At 49.1% G+C, this 27,812-nt stretch overlaps 1 protein-coding gene across 2 annotated transcripts; it reads left to right on the forward strand.

The window, feature by feature from the left end:
• Positions 1-1,045: 1,045 nt before the first annotated feature.
• Positions 1,046-27,561, forward strand: SLC27A1 (solute carrier family 27 member 1). Of its 2 annotated transcripts, none has more exons than XM_054012748.1 (13): positions 1,046-1,361; positions 8,456-8,623; positions 12,465-12,859; positions 14,193-14,354; positions 16,505-16,574; positions 17,437-17,528; positions 17,696-17,805; positions 19,719-19,928; positions 20,229-20,355; positions 20,622-20,759; positions 21,234-21,398; positions 22,738-22,884; positions 25,407-27,561. In XM_054012748.1, the coding sequence occupies exons 1-13, from the start codon at positions 1,354-1,356 to the stop codon at positions 25,562-25,564; spliced, it is 1,950 nt and encodes a 649-aa protein (XP_053868723.1). In that variant the 5' UTR covers positions 1,046-1,353; the 3' UTR covers positions 25,565-27,561. The 2 variants fall into 2 exon arrangements, with proteins under 2 accessions (XP_053868723.1, XP_053868724.1); XM_054012749.1 differs by having other exon boundaries at positions 1,247-1,394.
• Positions 27,562-27,812: the final 251 nt, after the last annotated feature.

The following is a 27,812-nucleotide window of genomic DNA, read 5'->3' on the forward strand; positions in this document are numbered from 1 at the left end:
TGCTCCTCCTTCCAGCCCCTCTATCTCCCCCAGCTCTCTATGCTCCTCCCTCCAGTCCCTCTATCTCCCCTAGCACCTTATACTCCTTCCTCCAGCCTCTCTATCCCCACCCACCTCTCTATGTTCCTCCCCACGCTCCTCCCTCCAGCCCTTCTATTCCCTCCCCAAGTGCCCTATGCTCCTCCTTCCAGCCTCTCTATCCCCACCCACCTCTCTATGCTCCTCCCTCCAGCCCCTCTATCTCCCCCAGCTCTCTATGCTCCTCCCTCCAGCCTCTCTATCCCCACCCACCCCTCTATGCTCCTCCCTCCAGCCTCTCTATCCCCACCCGCCTCTCTATGCTACTCCCTCCAGCCTCTCTATCTCCCCCAGCTCTCTATGCTCCTCCCTCCAGCCTCTCTATCCCCACCCGCCTCTCTATGCTCCTCCTTCCAGCCCCTCTATCTCCCCCAGTTCTCTATGCTCCTCCCTCCAGCCTCTCTATCCCCACCCACCCCTCTATGCTCCTCCCTCCAGCCTCTCTATCCCCACCCGCCTCTCTATGCTCCTCCCTCCAGCCTCTCTATCCCCACCCACCTCTCTATGCTCCTCCCTCCAGCCCCTCTATCTCCCCCAGCTCTCTATGCTCCTCCCTCCAGCCTCTCTATCCCCACCCACCTCTCTATGCTCCTCCCTCCAGCCCCTCTATCTCCCCCAGCTCTCTATGCTCCTCCCTCCAGCCTCTCTATCCCCACCCACCTCTCTATGTTCCTCCCCACGCTCCTCCCTCCAGCCCTTCTATTCCCTCCCCAAGTGCCCTATGCTCCTCCTTCCAGCCTCTCTATCCCCACCCAGCTCTCTATGCTCCTCCCTCCAGCCTCTCTATCCCCACCCACCCCTCTATGCTCCTCCCTCCAGCCTCTCTATCCCCACCCGCCTCTCTATGCTACTCCCTCCAGCCTCTCTATCTCCCCCAGTTCTCTATGCTCCTCCCTCCAGCCTCTCTATCCCCACCCGCCTCTCTATGCTCCTCCCTCCAGCCCCTCTATCTCCCCCAGCTCTCTATGCTCCTCCCTCCAGCCTCTCTATCCCCACCCACCTCTCTATGCTCCTCCCTCCAGCCCCTCTATCTCCCCCAGCTCTCTATGCTCCTCCTTCCAGCCGCTCTATCCCCCCGCTCTCTGTTTCCCCTCTATCCCCCTCCCCGGCTCTTTGCGCTCCTCCTTCCCTCCGGTCCCTGTGCTCGCTGCTTCTTCCTCTCTATGATCTGCTCGTCTAGAGCCTGTGCGCCCCTCGGGCCCGGCCCTGGCGAGCGGACTCGGGCCGTTTCCGGGGCGGGGCCCAGGCTGGCGCGGGGGTAGAAGCCGCTGGAGCATGACAAGGTACCGGGGCGGGGGAGTCGGAGCTCGGGAAAGGTTCGGTTGAGCGCGGTGTCCCCCGGGTCGGGGGCAGCGGGTAGATGTTGGGGGGCTGGCACAGGGCTGGGGATAGAGGTTGTAGGACTGACCGGGGGGCAGCGGGTAGATGTCGGGGGGCTGGCACAGGGCTGGGGATAGAGGTTGTAGGGCTGACCGGGGGGGCAGCGGGTAGATGTCGGGGGGCTGGCACAGGGCTGGGGATAGAGGTTGTAGGGCTGACCGGGGGGGCAGCGGGTAGATGTCGGGGGGCTGGCACAGGGCTGGGGATAGAGGTTGCAGGGCTGACGGGGGGCAGCGGGTAGATGTTGGGGGGCTGGCACAGGGCTGGGGATAGAGGTTGCAGGGCTGACCGGGGGGCAGCGGGTAGATGTCGGGGGGCTGGCACAGGGCTGGGGATAGAGGTTGCAGGGCTGACCGGGGGGCAGCGGGTAGATGTCAGGGGGCTGGCACAGGGCTGGGGATAGAGGTTGTAGGGCTGACGGGGGGCAGCGGGTAGATGTCGGGGGGCTGGCACAGGGCTGGGGATAGAGGTTGCAGGGCTGACCGGGGGGCAGCGGGTAGATGTCGGGGGGCTGGCACAGGGCTGGGGATAGAGGTTGCAGGGCTGACGGGGGGCAGCGGGTAGATGTCGGGGGGCTGGCACAGGGCTGGGGATAGAGGTTGTAGGGCTGACCGGGGGGGCAGCGGGTAGATGTCAGGGGGCTGGCACAGGGCTGGGGATAGAGGTTGTAGGGCTGACCGGGGGGGCAGCGGGTAGATGTCGGGGGGCTGGCACAGGGCTGGGGATAGAGGTTGCAGGGCTGACCGGGGGGCAGCGGGTAGATGTTGGGGGGCAGGCACAGGGCTGGTGATAGAGGTTGCAGGGCTGACGGGGGGCAGCGGGTAGATGTTGGGGGGCTGGCACAGGGCTGGGGATAGAGGTTGCAGGGCTGACCGGGGGGCAGCGGGTAGATGTCGGGGGGCTGGCACAGGGCTGGGGATAGAGGTTGCAGGGCTGACGGGGGGCAGCGGGTAGATGTTGGGGGGCTGGCACAGGGCTGGGGATAGAGGTTGCAGGGCTGACCGGGGGGCAGCGGGTAGATGTCGGGGGGCTGGCACAGGGCTGGGGATAGAGGTTGTAGGGCTGACCGGGGGGCAGCGGGTAGATGTCGGGGGGCTGGCACAGGGCTGGGGATAGAGGTTGTAGGGCTGACCGGGGGGCAGCGGGTAGATGTCGGGGGGCTGGCACAGGGCTGGGGATAGAGGTTGTAGGGCTGACCGGGGGGGCAGCGGGTAGATGTCGGGGGGCTGGCACAGGGCTGGGGATAGAGGTTGCAGGGCTGACCGGGGGGCAGCGGGTAGATGTCGGGGGGCTGGCACAGGGCTGGGGATAGAGGTTGCAGGGCTGACGGGGGGCAGCGGGTAGATGTTGGGGGGCTGGCACAGGGCTGGGGATAGAGGTTGCAGGGCTGACCGGGGGGCAGCGGGTAGATGTCAGGGGGCTGGCACAGGGCTGGGGATAGAGGTTGTAGGGCTGACCGGGGGGGCAGCGGGTAGATGTCAGGGGGCTGGCACAGGGCTGGGGATAGAGGTTGCAGGGCTGACCGGGGGGCAGCGGGTAGATGTCAGGGGGCTGGCACAGGGCTGGTGATAGAGGTTGTAGGGCTGACGGGGGGCAGCGGGTAGATGTCAGGGCGGGGGGCTGGCACAGGGCTGGGGATAGAGGTTGTAGGACTGACCAGGGGGGCAGCGGGTAGATGTCAGGGCGGGGGGTAGGCACAGGGCTGGGGATAGAGGTTGTAGGGCTGACCGGGGGGCAGCGGGTAGATGTCGGGGGGCTGGCACAGGGCTGGGGATAGAGGTTGCAGGGCTGACCGGGGGGCAGCGGGTAGATGTCAGGGCGGGGGGTAGGCACAGGGCTGGGGATAGAGGTTGCAGGGCTGACCGGGGGGGCAGCGGGTAGATGTTGGGGGGCTGGCACAGGGCTGGGGATAGAGGTTGTAGGGCTGACCGGGGGGGCAGCGGGTAGATGTCGGGGGGCTGGCACAGGGCTGGGGATAGAGGTTGCAGGGCTGACCGGGGGGCAGCGGGTAGATGTCAGGGGGCTGGCACAGGGCTGGGGATAGAGGTTGCAGGGCTGACCGGGGGGCAGCGGGTAGATGTCGGGGGGCTGGCACAGGGCTGGGGATAGAGGTTGCAGGGCTGACCGGGGGGCAGCGGGTAGATGTCGGGGGGCTGGCACAGGGCTGGGGATAGAGGTTGTAGGGCTGACCGGGGGGCAGCGGGTAGATGTTGGGGGGCTGGCACAGGGCTGGGGATAGAGGTTGTAGGGCTGACGGGGGGCAGCGGGTAGATGTCGGGGGGCTGGCACAGGGCTGGGGATAGAGGTTGCAGGGCTGACCGGGGGGCAGCGGGTAGATGTTGGGGGGCAGGCACAGGGCTGGTGATAGAGGTTGCAGGGCTGACGGGGGGCAGCGGGTAGATGTCAGGGCCGGGGGCTGGCACAGGGCTGGTGATAGAGGTTGTAGGGCTGACCGGGGGGCAGCGGGTAGATGTCAGGGCCGGGGGCTGGCACAGGGCTGGTGATAGAGGTTGTAGGGCTGACCGGGGGGGCAGCGGGTAGATGTCGGGGGGCTGGCACAGGGCTGGGGATAGAGGTTGCAGGGCTGACCGGGGGGCAGCGGGTAGATGTCGGGGGGCTGGCACAGGGCTGGGGATAGAGGTTGCAGGGCTGACCGGGGGGCAGCGGGTAGATGTCAGGGGGCTGGCACAGGGCTGGGGATAGAGGTTGTAGGGCTGACCGGGGGGGCAGCGGGTAGATGTCGGGGGGCTGGCACAGGGCTGGGGATAGAGGTTGCAGGGCTGACCGGGGGGCAGCGGGTAGATGTCAGGGGGCTGGCACAGGGCTGGGGATAGAGGTTGCAGGGCTGACCGGGGGGCAGCGGGTAGATGTCGGGGGGCTGGCACAGGGCTGGGGATAGAGGTTGCAGGGCTGACCGGGGGGCAGCGGGTAGATGTCGGGGGGCTGGCACAGGGCTGGGGATAGAGGTTGTAGGGCTGACCGGGGGGCAGCGGGTAGATGTTGGGGGGCTGGCACAGGGCTGGGGATAGAGGTTGCAGGGCTGACCGGGGGGCAGCGGGTAGATGTTGGGGGGCAGGCACAGGGCTGGTGATAGAGGTTGCAGGGCTGACGGGGGGCAGCGGGTAGATGTTGGGGGGCTGGCACAGGGCTGGGGATAGAGGTTGCAGGGCTGACCGGGGGGGCAGCGGGTAGATGTCGGGGGGCTGGCACAGGGCTGGGGATAGAGGTTGTAGGGCTGACCGGGGGGGCAGCGGGTAGATGTCGGGGGGCTGGCACAGGGCTGGGGATAGAGGTTGCAGGGCTGACCGGGGGGCAGCGGGTAGATGTCAGGGGGCTGGCACAGGGCTGGGGATAGAGGTTGCAGGGCTGACCGGGGGGCAGCGGGTAGATGTCGGGGGGCTGGCACAGGGCTGGGGATAGAGGTTGCAGGGCTGACCGGGGGGCAGCGGGTAGATGTCGGGGGGCTGGCACAGGGCTGGGGATAGAGGTTGTAGGGCTGACCGGGGGGCAGCGGGTAGATGTTGGGGGGCTGGCACAGGGCTGGGGATAGAGGTTGTAGGGCTGACCGGGGGGCAGCGGGTAGATGTTGGGGGGCTGGCACAGGGCTGGGGATAGAGGTTGCAGGGCTGACCGGGGGGCAGCGGGTAGATGTTGGGGGGCAGGCACAGGGCTGGTGATAGAGGTTGCAGGGCTGACGGGGGGCAGCGGGTAGATGTTGGGGGGCTGGCACAGGGCTGGGGATAGAGGTTGCAGGGCTGACCGGGGGGGCAGCGGGTAGATGTCGGGGGGCTGGCACAGGGCTGGGGATAGAGGTTGTAGGACTGACCAGGGGGGCAGCGGGTAGATGTCAGGGGGCTGGCACAGGGCTGGGGATAGAGGTTGCAGGGCTGACCGGGGGGCAGCGGGTAGATGTCAGGGGGCTGGCACAGGGCTGGTGATAGAGGTTGTAGGGCTGACCGGGGGGGCAGCGGGTAGATGTCGGGGGGCTGGCACAGGGCTGGGGATAGAGGTTGTAGGGCTGACCGGGGGGGCAGCGGGTAGATGTTGGGGGGCTGGCACAGGGCTGGGGATAGAGGTTGTAGGACTGACTGGGGGGGCAGCGGGTAGATGTCAGGGGGCAGGCACAGGGCTGGGGATAGAGGTTGCAGGGCTGACCGGGGGGGCAGCGGGTAGATGTTGGGGGGCAGGCACAGGGCTGGTGATAGAGGTTGCAGGGCTGACTGGGGGGCAGCGGGTAGATGTTGGGGGGCAGGCACAGGGCTGGTGATAGAGGTTGCAGGGCTGACCGGGGGGCAGCGGGTAGATGTCAGGGCGGGGGGTAGGCACAGGGCTGGGGATAGAGGTTGTAGGGCTGACCGGGGGGCAGCGGGTAGATGTTGGGGGGCTGGCACAGGGCTGGGGATAGAGGTTGTAGGGCTGACCGGGGGGGCAGCGGGTAGATGTCAGGGGGCAGGCACAGGGCTGGTGATAGAGGTTGTAGGGCTGACCCGGGGGGGCAGCGGGTAGATGTCAGGGCCGGGGGCTGGCACAGGGCTGGTGATAGAGGTTGTAGGGCTGACCGGGGGGGCAGCGGGTAGATGTCAGGGGGCTGGCACAGGGCTGGGGATAGAGGTTGTAGGGCTGACCCGGGGGGGCAGCGGGTAGATGTCAGGGCCGGGGGCTGGCACAGGGCTAGGGATAGAGATTGCAGGGCTGACCGGGGGGGCAGCGGGTAGATGTCAGGGGGCTGGCACAGGGCTGGGGATAGAGGTTGTAGGGCTGACGGGGGGCAGCGGGTAGATGTTGGGGGGCTGGCACAGGGCTGGGGATAGAGGTTGTAGGGCTGACCGGGGGGCAGCGGGTAGATGTCGGGGGGCTGGCACAGGGCTGGGGATAGAGGTTGTAGGGCTTACTGGGGGGCAGCGGGTAGATGTCGGGGGGCTGGCACAGGGCTGGGGATAGAGGTTGTAGGGCTGACCGGGGGGCAGCGGGTAGATGTCGGGGGGCTGGCACAGGGCTGGGGATAGAGGTTGTAGGGCTTACTGGGGGGCAGCGGGTAGATGTCGGGGGGCTGGCACAGGGCTGGGGATAGAGGTTGTAGGGCTGACCCCAGGGGCAGCGGGTAGATGTCGGGGGGCTGGCACAGGGCTGGGGATAGAGGTTGTAGGGCTGACCCCAGGGGCAGCGGGTAGATGTCGGGCGGCTGGCACCTGCTCGAGGTAGAGGTTCTAGGACTGATGCAGGGCAGCAGGTACAGGTCTGGGGGTAGAGGTTGTAGGGCTGACCTAGGGACAGTGGGTAAATGTCGGGGGGCTGGTGACTGTAGTTGATACAGTACTGGGGGTAGAGGTCAGGCAGTAGGGGCAGTTCTTGTAGGGCTGGCCCTGTCGGGCTGGACATGGTGCCCCTGGGTGGGCTCTGTGGGTCTGGAGGGGTTTGGCATGGTCCCTAGGGAATAGAGTATGGGGGTAGGTTCAGTAATCCAACTGTCATGATCCTAGGGAGGGGAGGTATGGGAGGGTCCTGACATAGTGGGGGGGTGCATGGATGGGGTTTGAGATTGTGAAGCAGTAGGGCTGGCATGGTGTCTAGAGGTGTGTGAGGTCTGAGGGGTGCTGACATGCTCCCTGGGGAGGTGGGGTATAACCTGAAGGCTCTGACAGTGGTGAAGGTGTGGAGGGTTGGGAGGCATAGTTTCTGGATGTGAAGTCTGAGAGATCCCACGTGGTGTCTAGGGGAAGGTGGTAAGATGTCTGAACGGTCTAGGGCAGTGACTGAGGTACCTGTGAGGAGAGGACCATACTAGGGATTAACCCAGTACCCATGATGGGCAAGAAGCATCCTGGAATGGTGTAAGCAGCCATGTGATGTCCGGATGATATTTCCCATTGTCACTGGAAAGGATTTTTCTCACATGTCCCTCTTACTCTGCCTCATGTAGATGCTGGAAACTTCCCCTTACTCCCTCCCCCCCATGGTGGAACTAATGCACCTCCCTGCTCCTCATCTGCACTGGGGGATGGGATGGGTGCTACAATGGGATTTTTTTTTTTTTTCCTATTCATGGTATTACAAAAGTTCCTAGTGCTTTTTCACTATAAGGAGGACACTTGCAAATCTGACACTGCTTTCTGTCCAATAGATAGATCACTTGATGATTGCCTGTTCTGTTCATCCACTCTGAAGCTCCTGGCACTGTCCACTGTCAGAAGACAGGATACTGGGCTAGACGGACCTTTGGTCTGACCCAGTATGGCCATTCTTATGTAAACCCTTGCCATCAATATATAGTGGAAATTCATAAAATCTAAAAAAACACACAAAAAATTCTACCACAAGCAGAGTTTTTACCTTGAGAAGGGAGAAGTGCGAGAGATTCCATGAAGTCTAATAGGGATTTTGCTGTTGCTATTGACTTCACGTGAAAAGTGCTGTTACTGTGGTAGTGGGTGGCAATATAAAACTCTAAGATAGACATGTTTCGGAGACTCCTTCATCACAAGATGATAGGAACACCAATCCCATCTCAAATTCATTGACTAATAGTCATCCACTTTTACCAAATTTTAGACACATAGCAAATGTTGTGTTTGGTGGATTTTTTTTTTGTCTTTTGGTAATTGAAATAAATATAGTTAAATCCAGATTCTGTATCAAAATGCTCTCGTTTAGTTTGGAAAACTGCCATTTCAAAGCTGTTCTGGGTTGTAATAATTTTGGCCTGTGGCTAAATGTCAGTTGGGTTTTGGCATGTCAGCCATCCAGAAAGAACTTGTGAATCTAAACACTTGCATAATCCAGAAATTTTTGAGAAATAATGGAAGACTCATGTTCCCAGTTATCTTGCCACTTTCACTGTCAGTCACTAAACTCATTTATGAATGAGAGTCCCATGAACAATGTGATGTCTCTGTGCATCTAGTTTCTAGGATGTATCCCTGGACTTTTGTTTGTGATCAGTTAGGGGGTCTGGGTCGAGTCTGGCAGTGATCATAGTTAAATTTTTCTCTCTTTCTAGAATGCACATGATTGGGGTTTGCACTGCTTCCCTGGGCTCACTTGGGCTTATGCGGTTTTTTGGTGTGCCCTGGTCATGGAGTCTGGCAGCCACACTGGGCGTTTACATTGGCAGTGGAGGATGGAGGTTTCTCCGTATCATCTTTAAGACGGCTCTGAGGGATCTCTTGTAAGTGTTGCTTTGCGGGCCTTCATCTTATTCTGTAATGTGTTGGTTTTGTGTTTCCATAAAATAACCTTTCACTACTAGCAATAAATTTGTATCTATTTCAACTCTAACAACTTGCATTAGCAGCATAGCAGGGGAATTATGACCTAGAGTGTTGGAAATATACCTACGAAGACTATAATGTTTCTGGACCCTAGCTGAAACCTTTCCACCTTCTAATTCCTGAAATGTTTGGAAAGGTGCTTAGAGTAAGAACTTATAATAAATTGGTTTTGTGTCATTAAGCTTGACCGCTTCAAGGTTTAATTTGCAGTTAGAGTTTTTTTTGTTTGTCTGCTCTTTATGTGAGGGGAAGTGAATTGTGGCTTGAAAGGCTTAGTTTATCTAGGAACACCGATAAGTTGAATGGCTCAGAATGAGGACTTGCCTTAAGGAAATGTTCTGATTGTGAAATGTAACAAGACGTTTGTAAAACATTTGTTAAAGTGTGTGGAAAGTGTTACAGAAGCAAAGTATCTTGTTCCTGCTAAAGTTTAAGGGACAGTCAGTCAAGATTAAGTTTATAGATTTTAAAAAATAATTTGTGATTTAGACATCAGTCTCTAGTCTCTCCCCTACCTCCTGGGGCAGCCAGAGACTCTGTAATTAGTGTCTCACTTAGTTCTGTGCCTCTTGGGCTTCTGCGAGGGAACGCCTTTGTTCTAAAGGATTTAGGGCTCTTGTGATCACCAGAGACTGCCTAGCTTTACTGTGGCTGTCACTGGACTTTGAAGGACTGTTTCCTCCTGATTGCATGGCAAGTGAGGAATAATGGCAGAAAATAAATAGAGAGAATAAAGCCCCTTCAGAATGTGAAAAGGGTAGCTAACAAGTGAAAAGGCTCTTCTGTTCTGTCTCTGGCACAGCTCAGTATAGGGTCACCATGAAAGGCCAGCTCAGTCTCACAAAATGCCTGCAGCTTGTTTCTCAAACAACCCCCTCCCCCATCCTATGGCTTTGCTGACCAGGGTTCCTGCTGTTGACAGTCATGGGGATGTAAGACTTTTACGGTGCTGATAATAAATAACCTTTCAACTTTTGGGAGCTTCTTGCAAACTCCTGTTGCACAACTATTTCCTATTTGATGATAGAGAAAATACAGCCACCACCTTCCCCCCCTTTAGGAAAGTAGGGTCCAGGTGGGTATTCTCATTTGAGTGTTGATGCTATGGTAGTATGTTTTAGCATATTTAATTCTCTGTCTATTGAGAAATTACAACAAGTATGGAAATTGAGACAGACCATGAGTGTCTTCAACAGAAACAAAACAATATACGTGTGAAGAATCCAGAGTTAGATTTTAGGAAATGAATTCCTGCCCCATAACCGATGTAATAGAAACTAGAGAAATCAGAAAAGACCACTCCTTTCCTTGTGAGACTATTTCAGGGTCTAGTAGATTTCAGTCTGTGGATTTTCAGTTACTCAGCCTAAATTTTTCATCTGTTCATTTTATCCATTAACTTCTAGTTATACTCCCTCATAAATCCTAAACAATCTCTTCCCTCACCCCCCTTAGTGTTTGCTTCCTCTAGTTATTTGTAGACTATTGTTTTATCTTCTCCCTCCCCCACAGTCTTCATTTGGCAGCATTAAGAGACCACCTCTCACCACCATTCCTGGAACAGTTTAGGGGTTTGAATGGTAAGAAGATGCATATGAAGAGTAATACACTGGAGGTTTTTCTCTGACAAGAAACAACGTCCCCAATCACAATTGTATGGCTTTTCTACATGGGAAGTCTGCCTCTGTTCTGTTAAAGCTCCGATTATGAGTTAATGATACATGTCCAAGCTGTGGTTTTGTTTTTAAACTTTCTTTATGGAATTATGGAAATACTTTTGTGTGTTCCAACAGGATCTGCAAATTACTAAGCTTATAACATAATACTAGAACATTGCAAAGCATGTTCTGACAGGCAAGCGTTGTTCTAAAACAAAATGTATTTGCAATTATTTCCTTGTTGAGAAAGCAGGCTCCCCGTTTTCCAGTCCCCCTAAATGAAATCCTTAAAATAAGGATCTGTAATATAGTCTCATCCATGTCTTTTTTTTAATTTGGTTAAGGTATTCAAATTAAATTTGCTGTGGATTATGTGTGTGGGGTCTGTGTGTATCTAAGTGTCTAAAGAGGCTCGCTGTGGTGCTCTCTCTCTCTCTCTCCAACATAACAGAAATATAGCCAGCAATCATTGTTCTGTGTAGGACAGCAGTGGTCCAAACTTCCAATTAGAGAACACTGCTTTAGCTGGCTCAGGCCAATAGCCTATGAGTCAGACTCCTCTGTCGAATGTGTGTTTTTCTTTCTTTATGGAAGACTGGCCTTAGGATCCAGAGGCATCTCTGAGAGAAACTTTAGAGTCCCATTATGAACTCAGACTTTGTCTACACTAGCACTTTTGTCAGCAAAACTTTTGTTGGTGAGGGGTGTGAAAAAACACACCCCTGACTGACATAAGTTACGCTGACAAAAATGCTTGTGTGGACAGTGCTATGTCGGCAGGAGGCCGCTCGTTGGGGTTGGTTTAATTATACTGGCAGGAGAGCTCTCTCCTGCTGTCAAAAAGTGGCTATGTGGGAGACCTTACAGCGGCACAGCTGTAGCGGTGCAGCTGTAAGGTCTGTAGTGTAGACACAGCCTCAGTGTTTATCCTGATAAAAAAATCTCCCACTTTATTGGCATCCAACATAACAAAGAGAAATAGACAAATCAGACCAAAGAAGTCTTGGGGCTTGAGGTCAAATAAAACTGGTACATAAATATATACCATGTTCCCATCAGCTGTAACCAATAGAGATTTTTATTTTGTGCTTTTATGCATCCTCCTAATTTTGTAGGGATATGTCATGGCTCACTAGATTTTTGCCATCACTAGACGAGAACTGAGAGGTCGGATATAGAGTGATCGCTTTGTGAAAAGTGTTCACCTATAGATGATATGGTGTTGGTCTTTTATAATTTTTCTGTGAGTTCATTCCAGAGTGTAGTGATTGTCTCATTTCACCCACATAGTTGCTGGGGCATTTCATGCACTGATCTCTCAGTCCTCATCCTCAAAGGAAACCTGCACAACACCTACAGAAGAGGAGCCTGGGAACTTAAATTCTTTACTTTGCTAGACACCAAAAATCCTGGACTCAATAGACACACAGGATTTATGATTTATTACAACAATCTATAATCCACTAACTCCCCCACACACACTTCCCCCGACCCCTTCCTCTCTATGACTGGAAAGGTGTTAACTGGCCACTTCACCTTTAAAGGTCCCTTGAAGTGTGTTAACTCCGTATGCTAAACAAACTGTTCCACCTTGCGTTTAGCTATGACACTTGGAGTACGTTTCCCAGACCTGAGGAAGAGCCGTGTAAGCTTGTCTCTCTCACCAACAGAAGTTGGTCCAATAAAAGATATTACTTCTCCCATCTTGTCTCTCTGATTAGTCTATTCACTTTCACTTTGAAGTTGCAGGAGAAGCCTTGGGGACAGCAGAGGCCCAGAAACTGTAGGAACATGGCACTGCAGTGGTTCACATTTGTAAGTGCTGAACTATAAGGGCTAGAAAGAAACTTGCTTTATTTAACAATAAACCTTAGATTTTGCAGAAATTAATAGATTGGGGCTCCCAACTCTTCAGGGAAAGATTATTCCCCCTTCCCCCCCCTTCGGTGTGTGAGTGAAATTTTCAAGCCGCATACAGCAGTGTAGAAGCATGAGTCAAAATATATTGGACTGTATGTTAAACCATGTGAGGTGTGTTGTACTTTCTGCTAGAATTATGACTTTCCTCTCCTTACTGCAGTGGCCTCTCGGTGCTGATACGAGTCAAGTATGAGTTGCGAAAGCATCAGCGAACCAAAAACACTATTCCAAAGATCTTCCACGATGTCGTCTGCAGGCACCCTGACAAAGTGGCTCTGATCTATGAGGCCAGTGATGAGAAATGGACGTTCCGGCAGCTGGATGAGTATTCCAATGCTGTAGCTAACTTCTTCTACCAGCAGGGGTTCCGTCTGGGTGATGTCATTGCCATCTTCATGGAGAGCCGTCCCGAGTTTGTGGGCCTCTGGCTTGGGATGGCAAAAGTTGGTATTGAGGCAGCTCTCATTAACTTCAATTTGCGTCTGGATTCTTTGGTTTACTGTGTGACAACCTCAGGGGCAAAGGCTGTGATCTTTGGAGGAGAGCTGGCTGCAGGTGAGACACCTGAGAGTTGGCACACATTAAGGACTAACTCCTGAAGTTCTTACTTAGTCCTGATTGAGGCAAGCTCTCACTGAAGTTAGTAGTAGTTCTGAGTAAGGACTTAGGGCATGTTTCCTAGAAAGGTTCCTTTCCTCCCTCATTTGGGTTTCACCGGGAACAGAATGGGAAAACTGAGTCACTGCTGATCAGTTACTAAAGGGGGAGAAGTCTGTAACATGATGGATAAGAGTAGTATTGTGGATACGTGACCAGATGTCCCGTTTTTAAAGGGACAGTCCGTTTTTTTTGAACTTATATAGGCGCCTGTTATCCCCCATCCCCCGTCCCATTTTTTTCACAGTTTCTATCTGGTCACCCTAATTGTGGGTAGCTCCAAATGTTACTTCTGCTCTTAAGTCAGTGTCTTCCTGGTATTGAGTTGCCCAGGACTGAGTTCATTAGTTAGGTGTGGTCTCCTTGGAGCTGTAAAGAGGATTAGAAACTCTGCATGCCAGAAGTTCTGCATCTGTGCACAGAGAGAAAAGGAAGGTTATCTGTAATGTTAGGTGTATTCATTTCCTATCCTGTTGTATTTTTATAATCTCTAGTTAACTTCACATTGTGTGTCCTCTACGCCAGTGATTCTCAAGTGCAGCACCAAGGACTTCGTATGCGGCCTCCACGACTTTTGGGGGGCATGAAACTTTTTTTAAAAATACTTTGACATACTTCATAATAACTGTAACTTTTGTGGTATTAATAGTAAATACTCCTTACATCGAAAAGGTTTATTATTTTATTTACATGACACTTCCAAATAACCACATGATTAGCGTGTCACTAGTATAATTTTAACTGTCAAAAACTGCAGCCATTGTGAATTTGCAGCAAAAATTCATTTGAGAACCACTCTTCTACACAATGAGTTTAAGTATATGGACTGGACACTGTTCTTTATATTGGACATAGTGTATTATATTGCTGTTGACCTAAACTTTCTTCCACAGTTTATTAACATATCTAATTTGGGGATTCTGAATGTATCTTTGAACCACTGGCCTTGAAATCCTTCTAGACTGCTGAGCTGCAGCTCATGTGACAAAAATGGATAAAAAGATAATTTTGCCTAAATTTGCAGTAAGGTCTCATGTTGGATCTAGGATACTGAGGTCATGGTAATTTGAGCATTACTTGGATAGGTATCTCAGTAGGTCTCTGGCTTTTCTGGTCTTGGCATTGCAGATGTCTTATTAGATGCAAAGAAAGAATTAGTCAGTATTGACAATGTTGTTATTGTGGCCCAGACTGTTGTGCTTGTTGTAACCGAGGTAGTTGTGTTTTGCAGCGATATCGGAAGTGAATGGGATGCTGGGCAAGAACATGGTGAAGTTCTGCTCTGGAGATTTTAACCCAGACTCTGTCCCTGTGGAGACTAAATACCTTGATCCTCTGCTGAGTACTGCATTGAAATCTCCTCCAGATCAGATTGCAGCCAAAGGTTTAGATGGTAAGTTTCTCAGTGAGCTTATTTTCCTGTGATGAATGTATAAGTGTGAGACTTGGAACTCAAGGAGTCCTTCCTTTGGGACATGGTAATGACTGAATGGGCAACTAAGCAAGCAGTGAAGGAGAGAGTAATCCTAACCCAACTTTGAACCACCATGTATAAAAGAGAAAAGTGAGGCTAAAAGTTGGCAAAAGGCAGCATCCTAACTGTAATATATTCTGGGTGAATATCTGTCACTGGAGTTCATTGGCTTCCTAAGGTTTCCTAGGTTTAGAGAATGGATATATTTTACTAACTGAGAGAAGGAGAGTGCTGTTACCCATGACCCTCAACTCCAATCACTTTCATCTGGATCTGGTACCAGTAATAGAGGAAGGACTTTCTATAACTGTGTGTGTGTCTAAAAAATCAAGAGAAACCAGATGAGTAGCCTGCTCGTATTTAGGAAAGGTGAAGAAGGGTTTTCCTATTTATAGAGATTCCCTCAATTTTCCCCTAATATGTAGGCTGTGTGGTTTGGTTTCATTACTAATGACCTCACCCCTCTCTCTTTTTTTTTTTAATTCTCTTGTGGGGAAGAGGAGAAAAGAAAGAAAGGGAACTGGCTAGATAGTAGTGTTTCATGTTTAATAGAATCAGAAATAGGCTATATTACACCTGTGAGATGAGTAACACTGTTGGTGAGTGTGTTCCTCCCATTTTAGTAACTGTTACTGTAGGACAGTGGTTCCCAAACTGGGGTTTGTGAAATGTTACAGGGGGTTCTCTGGAAAAAATTCCCTAATGGCGACAGAGCTGTCCCTAGGGACCCTGGGCAGCCCAGGGCTAGCAGCCTGGACTTCCAAGAGCTAAGCAGATCAAAGCAAGCAGATCTCTTGCACTGAGGAGATTTTAAACTTCAAGACTCCTTATAAGAAATTGAAAGGGAGGTGGGTATTTTTTGCTGTTTTTAAAATTAAATTGGCAGCTAGTATTGTTCTTCATAATAATTTAAAAAACAAATTTAAGCTTTGTTGTAACATGCGGTGTTTGCCTGGACTGCTCAAGGCCTGAATACTTGTGTAGGAGGAACTCTTTGAGTTGGCTTCTTAAATACCTTCCTGCTGTTTCACATCTGATACTCCTTGATGAAACATAGGAGCCTTGTCTTACTACAGGCTTATTCAAAGTGATACAAGCTACGAAAGTGAGATCTTGGAAGAGTATTGCCATTTTAATAATGTAATAAAAATACTGTAATGATTAATAAGTGATAGTGTGTAATAAACATGTCATAAAAACAAATTTTATATTTCCAAGATCACTGCTTTTATAATTTATACTCAGGTAAAGGAGAAAATCCCTGGAAATATTAATTTTTAGGAGGGGGTTTGTGAGACTTGACATTTTAGTCAAAGGAGTTCACAGGTTGGGTTAGGTTTAGGGTTCCACTGTATGCATCCGTTGAAGTGGGTTTTAGCCCACAAAAGCTTATGCTCAGATAAATGTGTTAGTCTCTAAGGTGCCACAAGTACTCCTGTTCTTTTTGACTAACATGGCGGCTACTCTGAAATCTCCCCAGTAGCATCTGATTCAGGCAGTTGGCCTAATGCCAAGGCAATTTGGAGAAGAAAAGTGCATGCCCTTAGGGCCCTGCATTCTTGATTCAAAGATTAGAATTGAGGCTAATGACAAGTTTCAGAGTAACAGCCGTGTTAGTCTGTATCCGCAAAAAGAAGAACAGGAGTACTTGTGGCACCTTAGAGACTAACAAATTTATTAGAGCATAAGCTTTCGTGGACTACAGCCCACTATGCATCCGAAGAAGTGGGCTGTAGTCCACAAAAGCTTATGCTCTAATAAATTTGTTAGTCTCTAAGGTGCCACAAGTACTCCTGTTCTTCTTTTTGAGAATTGAGGCTGTCTTTCACCCTCTGTTTTTATGGGTGAAGTTTACTGGCATCAAGGGTTCTCTCTGCTAGGGCTGTAATGTGGCTTCTGTGCCAACAATATCAGTTTACCCTCTCCTGTGCCAGCACTAGATCAAAGCAGTCACTCGTGATCAGCAGATCACTGATAGAAGCAAAGCTAAAACCTAGCCTGCACAGAAAAAGGGATTAAACAGCTGAAGAGAATCTGTCATATGCCTGGCTCGTGTTTCTGTTCTCCAGATCGGCTCTTCTATATCTACACATCTGGCACGACAGGAATGCCAAAGGCTGCCATTGTGGTGCACAGCAGGTGAGGAGCTGAAGAGAAGCTGCTCTTCATTCAGTGATACTCAGGCTATGGCTACACTTGCAGATGTAGAGCACTGGGAGTTAAACCAGCCCTAGGAGATGACAGCAGGGAAAGCGCTGCCGTGCGTTCACACTGTCAGCTGCAAGCGCAGTGGCGTGGCCACATTAGCAGCTCTTGCAATGCCACAGAGAGCAGTGCATTGTGGTAGCTATCCCAGTGTGCAAGTGGCTGCAGCGTGCTTTTCAAATGGGGGAGTGAGGTGGAGTGTTTATGTGGGAGAGAGTGTGTTTTGGGGGGCAGAGAGTGTGTCAGCATGCTGTCTTGTAAGTTCAAACAGTGGCGGGGGAAGGGGGAAACCCCGCCATCAGCCGCCATCGTCTGTCTGTCTGTCTCTCTTTCTCACGCGCGTGCACACACACCTGCCTCTGCAGCAGGAGCATTCCACAGTAATGGTTTGCTTTGTGTCTCAGAGCAGATAAGAGTGCTGTCAGAAACAGAGCTTTGAAAGGGGATATATGCATGCCTGCAGCCGAGTTCAAAACAATGATCAGAGTGGCCACTTGACTTCAAGGGATTATGGGACGTTTCTGGAGGCCAATCACAGTGCAGTAATGCAACATGTTGTCCACACTGACACCCTGGCGTTTCAGCCAGGGTGCAGCAAGCTCTATGCCTCTCGTGGAGGTGCATTACCGGGGGTGTTCCAGCCACGGAGTCCAGGTGCTCTACATGCCTTGCCAGCGTGGACACTTCAGGCGTTAGGGCGCCCAAGGCTGATTTAATGCGCTCTAACTTGCATGTGTAGCCAAGCCCTCAGTGCTGTGTTCATTTCCATTCCTTAACATCCCTTGTGTTCTTGCAGGTACTACCGCATAGCTGCCTTTGGGTACTATGCCTACAGAATGCGCCCTGAGGATATCCTCTACAACTGCCTGCCACTCTATCATTCTGCAGGTATGCTTCCTCCTCAGAAAGCAAAGGTTCACAGTATTGCTGCCTATCCCAATGCCCAGGTTGCTTCTGGTGCTGTTGAGGACCTTCAAGTATTGTTGTAAATGAATTTATCCAAAGTGATTGAAGCCAGAGCCAGCACTGATATCCTGCCCTGCTTTGTCTTCCAGGTAACATCATGGGAGTCGGACAGTGTCTAATCCATGGCCTCACTGTGGTGATTAGGAAGAAGTTCTCAGCCAGTCGCTTTTGGGATGATTGTACAAAATACAAATGCACAGTAAGCAGTGTCTTGAATTCTGCCATGTTTCTGCAGCCTGGAGTATATGGGAGCAAACTAATTTGGGCAGTGGGATTATTTCTAGCTTCAGCAGGGAATCTCCAGGTATCAGCTCTGACTTTTCCCTGCCATCCACCTCAAGCATTCAACTGCAAGCCCTTTTACTTCTCCAGCTAGCATCACACCTCAGCTCCACCACCACTCCTGAGACTTTAGCCTGTAAGCCCTTCATTGCCAAATCTGTGATGCTTCCAGGTCCTGATGACTACAGGAGACAAAGACAAGAAGTGGAATCTGGGTTTCCCACCTGACGATATAGAGCATGCTTACTAACCCGCTGGACTAACATCAATCAGTCTAACATCTTTAGCCAGTCCATTCCTAAATGAGCAAAAGAGGAATATCCGGAAATATGGTGCATAGAGATGAAGTGGTAAATTCTGCCCCGAACTTCACAATTCCAATGAGCTTAACTTGCCACTGGAGTTTTATCTATAGTCCTGTTAAAATACAATATAGAAAAATGAATTATAAGATTCATAACCTCCATATAGATATAAAATATGAGCACACCATTAGTCCCTTCCCAGCCCTAACACCTCTGACTTTTGCAATAATGCAATTAGTAATACACACGTGTAGTAACTTCAAACATTCTTTGGAGCTAGACAGTCAGAGAATGGGTTGCTGGCACATGAAGAGGAGTCATCTGGAATCTCTCAGCTCTTGGAGAGTTTCTTACTTGACAGAAAGCCTGTTCCAGATGTCTATTTTGAGGTCTGTGTGGAAGCTTAAGAGAGAAGCTAAATCCTAGCTTTAAACACGACTATCTCTCTTCTAATAGCAGGCAGATCTACTACAGGAGGATCTTCTGCTTGATACGTAGCGTGACAGGCACAATACGGGGAGGACTGGACTGATCACAAGTCTTCTTTCTCCTCCCCCATTGTCATTGCTATTATGTATCTCAGAGGCTGGTATTGAAAGTTCTATGTTTATTGCCCATGGCTCCAGATGCTTGTTCTGAACCACTTTTAACTGCATTCTGACCCAAAAAAGCAGCATTCCCATGAGCCCCTGCTCTTAAAAGGACCTTCTGATTAGGAGCAGCCCATTTTTGGACAGGCATGAGCTTCGCTGGAGTTCAGGATAACAACTGTAGGGGAGGAGCACAGCAGGTTCCTCCAGGGGTGAGGAGAGAGGGGCTTATCTGAGATCCTCTGATGCAAACTATGGTTAGAGGAAGCAGAACAGAACTTTCTGGGATGAGGCCAGCCAAGACTGCTCAGCAGCAGCTGCAAGAAGGGGAGGTACGTGCAGGGTCTTTGGACACCAGTATTGTTAGCACACTGCACTTGATTTGAACTCTGGGTATTATTTCCCCTCTGCTGATTGGTTGTTGGTCCAACCTCCATTCCCCACCCTTCTTGGCAGTCCCTCTACTGCCAGCCTTGCCACTTCCCCACCCTCTGTGCTCTTCTCCATCCTTCCAGCCCTACCACACATTATCCCCCTTCCTTCCATTTCTGTATGGCCTTAGTCATATTAACTCCTTTCCTTGCTCCACACCATGACCCATAATAAATATTCAGGAAATAGCACTAGCACTGTGCCCCCATCACCCTAGTCACTTTGCTTGCATGCAGTACCCCTCTCCTCACTCCTTGTCGTCGTCTTCTGTCTGTCTCTAGTGTAAGCACTTTGGGGCACAGACTGTTATTTTATATTTGTGCAGTACCCAGCAGAAGGATACCCAATTGTAATTAAGGCTTCTGGACATTACCACAATAATGGAGGTGCTGAGATAGCGGCATTATTTATGGGATTACCTTTCTATATCCACATGTTTCAGCTGTTCCCAGGGCATCATAAAGGTCTCGTGGAGACTGATTTATATTTGTTTGCTTCCTCAGATTATTCAATATATTGGGGAGATCTGCAGGTATCTTCTGAACCAGCCAGTACGGGAGGCAGAAGCACAACATCACGTGCGACTTGCAGTGGGAAACGGATTGAGACCCACAATATGGGAAGACTTTACAAGGCGCTTCAGAATTAAACAGATTGGGGAGTTCTATGGAGCCACAGAGTGTAATTGCAGCATTGCTAACTTGGATGGAAAGGTGTGCAGTGGGTGGCTACAGTGCAAGGGGAGAAATGTATAGTAAGAGGGATACAGTACAGAGGGAGATGTACTTTCTGGGATTGTTTTTATCTGCGCCACTTTTACAGGACAAATTCTCATCTTGGTGGTGGTGGGGGATGATTTCCTTTTTTAATAGGGAATGATTAGAAAATTCCCACCCACACCTTTTTTAGGAGAAGGTAGACAGCCAGATATAACAAGGAACAGGCAACTCAGAGGCTAAATGATTAATTTTAGCCCTTCACTTCCTCATGTGTCTTGGGCCATCTTTTGAAAGGTTGGAGCCTGTGGTTTCAACAGCCGGATTTTGCCCAATGTTTATCCCATTCGCTTGGTGAAGGTAAATGAAGACACCATGGAGCTGATCCGCGACTCTAGTGGGCTCTGCATCCCCTGCTGCCCAGGTAAATGTTACTGTGTACACCAAGTTCTCAAAGCTTTAACTGTTCTACAAGAATACCAGATGGGCATTAGCTGGTTCAAGGAACGAGTAATGGGATATGAAGCCTTTCACTTCCAGGTCTCTGCTTCAAAAGTAGCCCAGCTCAACAAAATATATCATACAGCAATATAGTAACTTGCATTAAGTCTGTGTTGCAAAAACTGCCAGCACAATGGCCAAACTTGTTAGCAGTTGTGATCTCATGGGGTCTTCTCCTGTTTTTTCTAGGGGAGCCAGGCCTTCTTGTGGGTAGAATAAACCAGCAGGACCCCTTGCGCAGGTTTGATGGCTATGTCAATGAGAGTGCCACCAATAAGAAGATAGCATGCAATGTATTCCAAAAAGGGGACCGGGCATACCTTTCAGGTACTGTCAGAACAAGTGCTGGCTTCATCAGTGTTAGACACAGATATGTTTCAGTCACTGGACAGGGGAAATGGCTCTTAGAGCTCCCAGGGTTTAATCAGCTCTTTGTAGAGGCTGACAAGAAATCTTATCTTAGGGTTTTGTTCTGCTGCCATCTGCGTAGTATTCTAGATTCAATATAGAATGTATGAACTAGAAACAGAAAACCCATAGAGATGGAGTCTCTCTACCCCACCCCTTATTGCTTTAGCTTTTCTCTCTTGTTTCTTTCCCTCATCCTGTTCCAGCGGCAGATCCTGTAGGCACTGGGGAAATGGCCACTGATTTAGCTCCACACCCTTGGGAGGTAGGTAGGAATAGTCTTCTCTTTAACTGCATGTGCTGGACCTAGATGGCATATTCAAGGGCTGAAAGGCAGGGCCTAGTGTTGCTTAATCAAGTCCTGAGATTGATTGTGGCTTCTCTTCCCCACAGGAGACGTGTTAGTGATGGATGAACTTGGTTACATGTACTTCAAAGACCGTAGCGGGGACACATTTCGGTGGCGAGGGGAAAATGTCTCCACCACAGAAGTAGAGGGAATCCTGAGTCACATCCTCAGTCAAACGGATGTTGCCGTGTATGGAGTGGAGGTACCAGGTAACTAGAGACCTAGAATTCCCACGATTCATGGGGGAGGCAAGTCAGGTAGATATACAAATTTTGTATCTTATTCCCCAGGACAATTTGAAATTGACCATCTCTGCTGGAGTAGGGTGCCCCAAAATGGGGGAAGGTAGGCAGGGCAACAGAGGGGTCTGATTTGGCCAGCACTCATCATGAGCAGTGAAATGAAGGCCCCAGCGATAATTCACTAATCAGTACTTGTAACTTATGCTGCTGTTGGTGAGATCAGTACACATGGGGGAAAGGTGTGATCGTTAGTGGTTGAATCCAACTAAGAAGCAATCTGGGTGCCCAGAGAGCTCTGATCTCCAGATAATTCAGCTCAGTGTTGGAGTGTTTAGTGCATGCTTTCCACCTTGGTTTATAATGACTTATTCTTAAAAAGAAAGGGCTTGTTTAAGGATGAGAAATAGGAAGGAGGAGACTCGTGTGTTTGATGTCTCAGCCTGTATATAGATTGTGCTCAGCAGAAATTCTTGGTGAAAGTAATCTTCAGGATTCCATGGAGACTCCTGTTTGATTCCATACAGAAACATGCACCCTGGTATAATCCCCAGGGGAGTGGGGATGGGGTTGGAGGGATGCTTGTCACTGGGCTCACTTTGGGAGCTGCCACTCCAATGCTGAGAGACTTGTCTGCTGTATCTCCCAATAGCTGTCAGTCATGTTACCTGGGTCCCTGGTGTGAAGAACTGATACAGAACAAAATGAGCCTTTATAAAACATAAATAAATGCCTCTTAAATTCTCTGGGCACAAATAAAGGGTTTGGAGAAAGTTACACTAAGCAAGAGGAAAAGTCCCTTTATGAAAAGGAAAACAGGAGTACTTGTGGCACCTTAGAGACTAACAAATTTATTAGAGCATAAGCTTTCGTGGACTACAGCCCACTTCTTCGGATGCTTGTCTTTATGAAAAGGGAAACTGTGTTTCAAGCAAGTGTCTGATTGGAAAGTTCCCATTAAAAGGCTGTTCAGTCTTCTTGGTTTTATTGCAAACTGAGTTTGGGTGGAGGAGGAAGCTTAACAAGATGGAGTTGGATTAGCTTTCTGAGATAAGGACATTGTGACCTTACCTTTGACTGAGGAGGGCTGGAAGTGGTTTCCTTCCAAGTCCATCAGAATTGCGAGGAGTTCCCTACCACAATGGTTAAAGCATGGTACCTCTTTCATGCTGCCCTCACTTGCAACTGAGGGAGAAAAGGGTAAGGTTCAGGTGGGTATCTGTATTTACACCTGTACCCAGTGTCTAAAGTCCAATCCAGCACCATTCTCTCTGTCCTGTACACTCTGAGTTCTGCTGTTTTATTTCAGGGGTTGAGGGGAAAGCTGGAATGGCAGCAATAGCAGATCCAAAAGCGAAACTGAGTCCTAATGCTTTGTATCAGGAGCTACAGAAGGTACTGCCTCCCTATGCACGGCCCATCTTTCTTCGTCTCCTGCCTCAAGTTGACACCACAGGTACTGATGGGTCACTTGCAAGTTCTTTTCTTGTTAGCAATGCATGTGTCAATAACCTTCAGACCCCAGAGCTCAGCTCAAACTTGGAAAGTGTCAAAGTTGCCACTTGCTTAATTGTACTGTGTAGCAATAAGAAAGCTGCACTTAGTCAGATGGTTTTATTTGGAGTTAATTGGCAGCTGCCATGGGTCGGTCTGTCTGTATTTCTTTCATGGATTACTTGTGATTCTGCTGGATTTTGCACATGAGTGAAATAATGTCTGTAGTTGAATTTTATACAGGAGAATAGCTGGACCAAGGCCATTAACTGAAGAGACCTTTGCAGAGGAAAAGATTTTTGTGCTTTCTAACACTTGTTCTGAGTTCAGTGCTGTGGTATAGGCCAGCTCTATATATGGGTTAGTGGGAGCCGTTTGCCAGCAGTAGAGCACTTGGGAATATAAATGTAGCTATCTATCAAACAGTCTAAAGGGTCCTTGTAATCTGCTGAAGGCTTTCGCAACCCCCTCGCTCAGTGATACTCAGACTGCGGCTCGTGAGCTGCAAGCGGCTCTTTAATGTGTCTCCTGCAGCTCTTTGCAGCACATTAAAACACAGTGTGATTTTAATTATTAGCCAGTCAGGATGCTTTTACTATGTTATTATCAACTTATTTTCTGAGAGAATAACATATACACACATACATACCCAGGGTGGCCAAACTTACTGACACTGAGCCACATGCGATAATCTTCAGAAATTCGAGAGCTGGGCTTCAGCCCCATAGGGCGCACCTGCCAAGGCTCGGGGCTTCAGCCCTGTGCCTGCTGAAACCCCAAGTCCTGGCAGGCGCCTCCTGTGGGGAAGAAGCCCTGAGACTACCCTCCCCGCAGGGCAGAAGCCCCCAGATTCCTCCCAACCTAGTCTGGTAAGTGGAGAATGGAGTGAGGGTGTGGGGAGCTCTGAGCCGCACTTTAACTGTAAAAGAATTGCATGAGGCTCCCAAGCCACGGTTTGGCCACCCCGCTATATACACTAAATATTGCCACTATTATACTGTTTAAATATGACCAGTACTATAGTAAATGAAACAATGAATTCACACGACTGTGTCTCTTTTGGGTAATATTGATCGCTGATTTGGCTCCTGAACCACTGAGGTCTGAGTATAATTGCCCTAGCCACTCCATCTTGCACAGAATATTTAATACCCGATCATTTGCCCTCATTCATGCTGGAGATTTTGCAAACATTCACGCTTTCTCATACGGTGACTAACTGCCTGGTCAGCTGATTAAACAGCTTTAGAGGTGGCTGATGTCTCTTTTCCAGGAGGATTCTTTTTAAGTCTTCTGAAGAAGTGGAAGCAAGAAATTACATAGCTCACACATAGTAAATATCAACCAACTCTAGATGGCAGAAATGACAGACCAGTATGACATAAGATCTATAATTGAGATTTTGAAATAGTTACAAACCTGAATAAAAGCCTTTATTAATTATTAGACAGAAGCTACATGAACTTTCAAAAAGAAAATTATATGGCAGAAATTTCACCACTGTGCAGCAACTACCAGCCCCATCAAAAGGCTGATCTTCTTGGTGCATCTCCGCCTTATTCTAAGGGATGTGCTGTCAGTCTTTGCAGCCAGGAAGATGTTGGTTAGATTTTCAACATGACCGCTAAAGACTGACCTTGTAATTAAAGCATCAGGGTTCCCACCTCCACTCTTTCCACATACCATAATCTCTAAAGCAGCAAATAGGTTTAACTGAGCCACTGAACTCCTCAAAACATTGCCAGTTGGATTCAGTGCTATAGACAGCACTTACAGGAATCCAAATTTTACATTTTTACAACACCTGCAATATATTGCATGTTGCATCATGAGGTTCTTTTTACAAACATGAACAATGCCTCACAATGTCCCGTAATGAAGGTTTGGGCTATAGCAGTGGTCCCCAAACTTTTTTGTCTGCGTGCCCCTCCCCTTACCTAGTCTCTGTCTCTTCCCCCCCCCCCCTCGGCCAGGAGCGGGGCCACTGCTGCAGCTGGGGGTGGGGCCAGAGTGGAGCTGGGGGTAGGGCGGAGCTGGGTGGCACTCCCCACCCACTGTGGGGGCTGGCCCAGGCTCCACCATGCCACCCCCCTGAACATTCCTCCATGTCCCCCTCAGGGGTGCATGCCCCACAGTTTGGTGACCACTGGCTTAGGTCAAGAACACAGTACAGGATCTGTGCAATTTCAATTGTGCGTTGTCAGAGGTTGAAGAAACAATACCTATGGTGTTTGTAGCACATATACCATGAATGGATTGTGATTTGTCTTTTGTACTGATCCCAAGGGATCTAGGGCCTGATTCATCCCATCTCATACCAGCCAGTAGAGTTACTTCTGATGTATGGTGGTGAGAAATACCTGGCTTCTAGGTTTAACACCAATAACAAGTAGTGTGTTGGTCACATTTATCTTCCTAACTCTGTTTCCATCGGTTTCCAGCTCTGAAAATTTTCACTTTAGTGTTTTTTTTCTCTCTTCCAAGGCACATTCAAAATCCAGAAAACCCGTTTACAAAGAGAAGGATTTGACCCTCATCAAACATCAGACCGGTTATATTTTCTCGATCTAAAGTTGGGAAAATATGTTCCATTGGATGAATGCCTCTTTGAGAGGATCTGTGCCAGAAAGGTCGCTCTGTGATCTGGTCTGGGATGTGTGTCTTGCAGGAAACGCTGCTGACTAGTTTAAGAAGGGACCCTGCCTGTGAAAGTGAGGGATTCCTGCTAGATAAATAGTGCAAGGTCCTCGTGCAATGCATCGGCAACCGTGACAAATTCATTGGGGTTTAGAATGTTGTCCTCACATGTCTTAAGCACATTAATTTGTGACCTATTCCTATCCTGGGCATAGACATGCTATTTCTCTACTGTTCTGTATCTAGAGATTTTTTTTCTCTTTGTAACCACTACAAACTGAGGAACTCTGTGCAACATGGGAAGTGTTTATGGTCTGAATTATTTATTGTAACATCCTGAGGATGTAACTGAACAGAAATGCTATACCCTGAGCAGGTTTCCTTCTGCTTTCTCTCTCAACTTTATGTTGCTATCTATAGACCTTTAGTTAGTAGCATGTTTGCTTCAGGTAGAGACTTTGATTGTCCCACCTTGCATTTCTTTTTCTTAACTACACATCTAAGATTCGCTGTAGTGGGAAGTCTTGCTCTGAAGTGTCTATCATTCATTTGCCTAAGGTATTCTGTTTGTACATTGGGGCCTAGCACAATGGAGTCCTGGTCCATGACTGGGGCTCTAAGCATTACGATAATAAATAATAATAGGATTGGGAATTAATCAGATTGTTGACCACTGGAGTGCAGTCTCTCTGAATCTTCACAAACTGTGGTCTGCAGAATAAACAGGTTGTTAATTCACTGAAGAAAGTTGATTGGGTATAAATGGCTAAAAAGCATAATTACGGGCACAGGTTTCACTGCCTAGGGACATTGTTCGCTGGCATAATGTATTTAAACTTGTTACTGGACTAGGCGACAATGAGGTAAATGGCTGGTCTTGACAGAGGAGTCGCATGGTAATGTTACACCTTTTAATGCTAATATGAGGTCTTAGGAAATGTTAATTTTAATGCTGCTGTATTTTCTTTAATTTTATTTTTATATCTACTGGTAGTTTTATCTTTAAATTGTGCTGCCATCTGCTGGAAATGAGTGGCAATTGTTGAACACCAATGAAGGCCACATGACAAGACAAATCGGAACGTAATAATTTTAATGTCTGCTCCAATCTCCATTAGAATTTTATCTTCTGTTTTAATGTGGGCAAGTCCATTAACAGACATTTCCAGATGTACTTGTTTTCCTGGTGCTTTTGCCACAATTAGAACTAAATGTAACTCTTAAAATTGGAGAATTAAAGGGATTGACCTTCACAGGTGTGTGTGTGTCTGCTGTGCTTCCACCTGTCCTAACAATGGATTATTTTCTCATTTTAATTGTGTAGTCCTGAGCAGCTGGTCATTCCCTTGTTTTGGAGGCATTTGAATTTACCATATCAGATAATGGCAGCTACTGCTGGTGTATCCAGCCATGTGATGCCTTAAGGAACTTTCAGTGGACTAGTACTTTTTATGCAATTTATACTGGAAGGACCATATTCTGTTGCACCCTGTGCAGTTCCAGTTACAGTACTTCGATGACACTACATGGAGCATAAGAAAAAATTTCATTCTGCCCTTTCTCTGGTGGAGTTAATGCTTCATCTAAAATATTTTTATAAAGTTTTGCGGATGCTTTTGAAACACATTGTTTTAATGTTTAATGGACCATTATCAATGGTTTAAATACTGATTTTTTATTTTATTTTATTTTTTTAAATCTGGAATGTGCCTTTTATCAGGACAGACATTAAAGAAAGTCATTCATGGTAAGAATGGACCTAGTTAACTGGAACTATAATATGCTCAAAAACAAAATGAGGGAGTCTGCAGTTTGGGAACTGAGCTCACCAGCCACAGGCTATCACTTTAAATATACTAAAGTTTCTTGTAGTTTAAAGGATGTCATGTATTGACTAATTAAACTTTGAAAAACAATTTTGTTTTAAAACTGATCACTATATTGTCTAACTATTATTTGTTTTTACCAAACTCAGAAATAAAAACAAACACATTAAAACAAACTTAGAATAAGTGTAACTTTCATTCATTTCTATTTGGTGTGATGGGCTGTTCTGTACCAGAAAATCCAATCCATGAAATTAACTACTTTATTACTGTTTATAACTGAAGAGGGAAGAGTGGAAGTGAGAGGAGTTCAAAGCGATAGCCCTGAAAGATGATTTTGATTACAATATTTTGGATAGATTGAGGGGGATGAGAAGAGAGGGTGAGAGCAGCTGCACGTGGGGTAGGGGACTTGATATGTCTGGAT

The sequence above is a fragment of the Malaclemys terrapin genome, chromosome 23 (genome assembly GCF_027887155.1).
Source record: "Malaclemys terrapin pileata isolate rMalTer1 chromosome 23, rMalTer1.hap1, whole genome shotgun sequence".
Lineage (NCBI taxonomy): Eukaryota > Metazoa > Chordata > Testudines > Emydidae > Malaclemys > Malaclemys terrapin.

Excerpts from the sequence above, each read along its gene's own strand:
- SLC27A1 (XM_054012749.1), top strand. The coding sequence starts at position 1,354 with ATGACAAGGTACCGGGGCGGGGGAGTCGGAGCTCGGGAAAG. Across the intron at positions 20,760-21,233 it reads GGACCGGGCATACCTTTCAG|GAGACGTGTTAGTGATGGAT; the intron begins GTACTGTCAGAA and ends TCTTCCCCACAG. Across the intron at positions 22,885-25,406 it reads GCCTCAAGTTGACACCACAG|GCACATTCAAAATCCAGAAA; the intron begins GTACTGATGGGT and ends CTCTCTTCCAAG.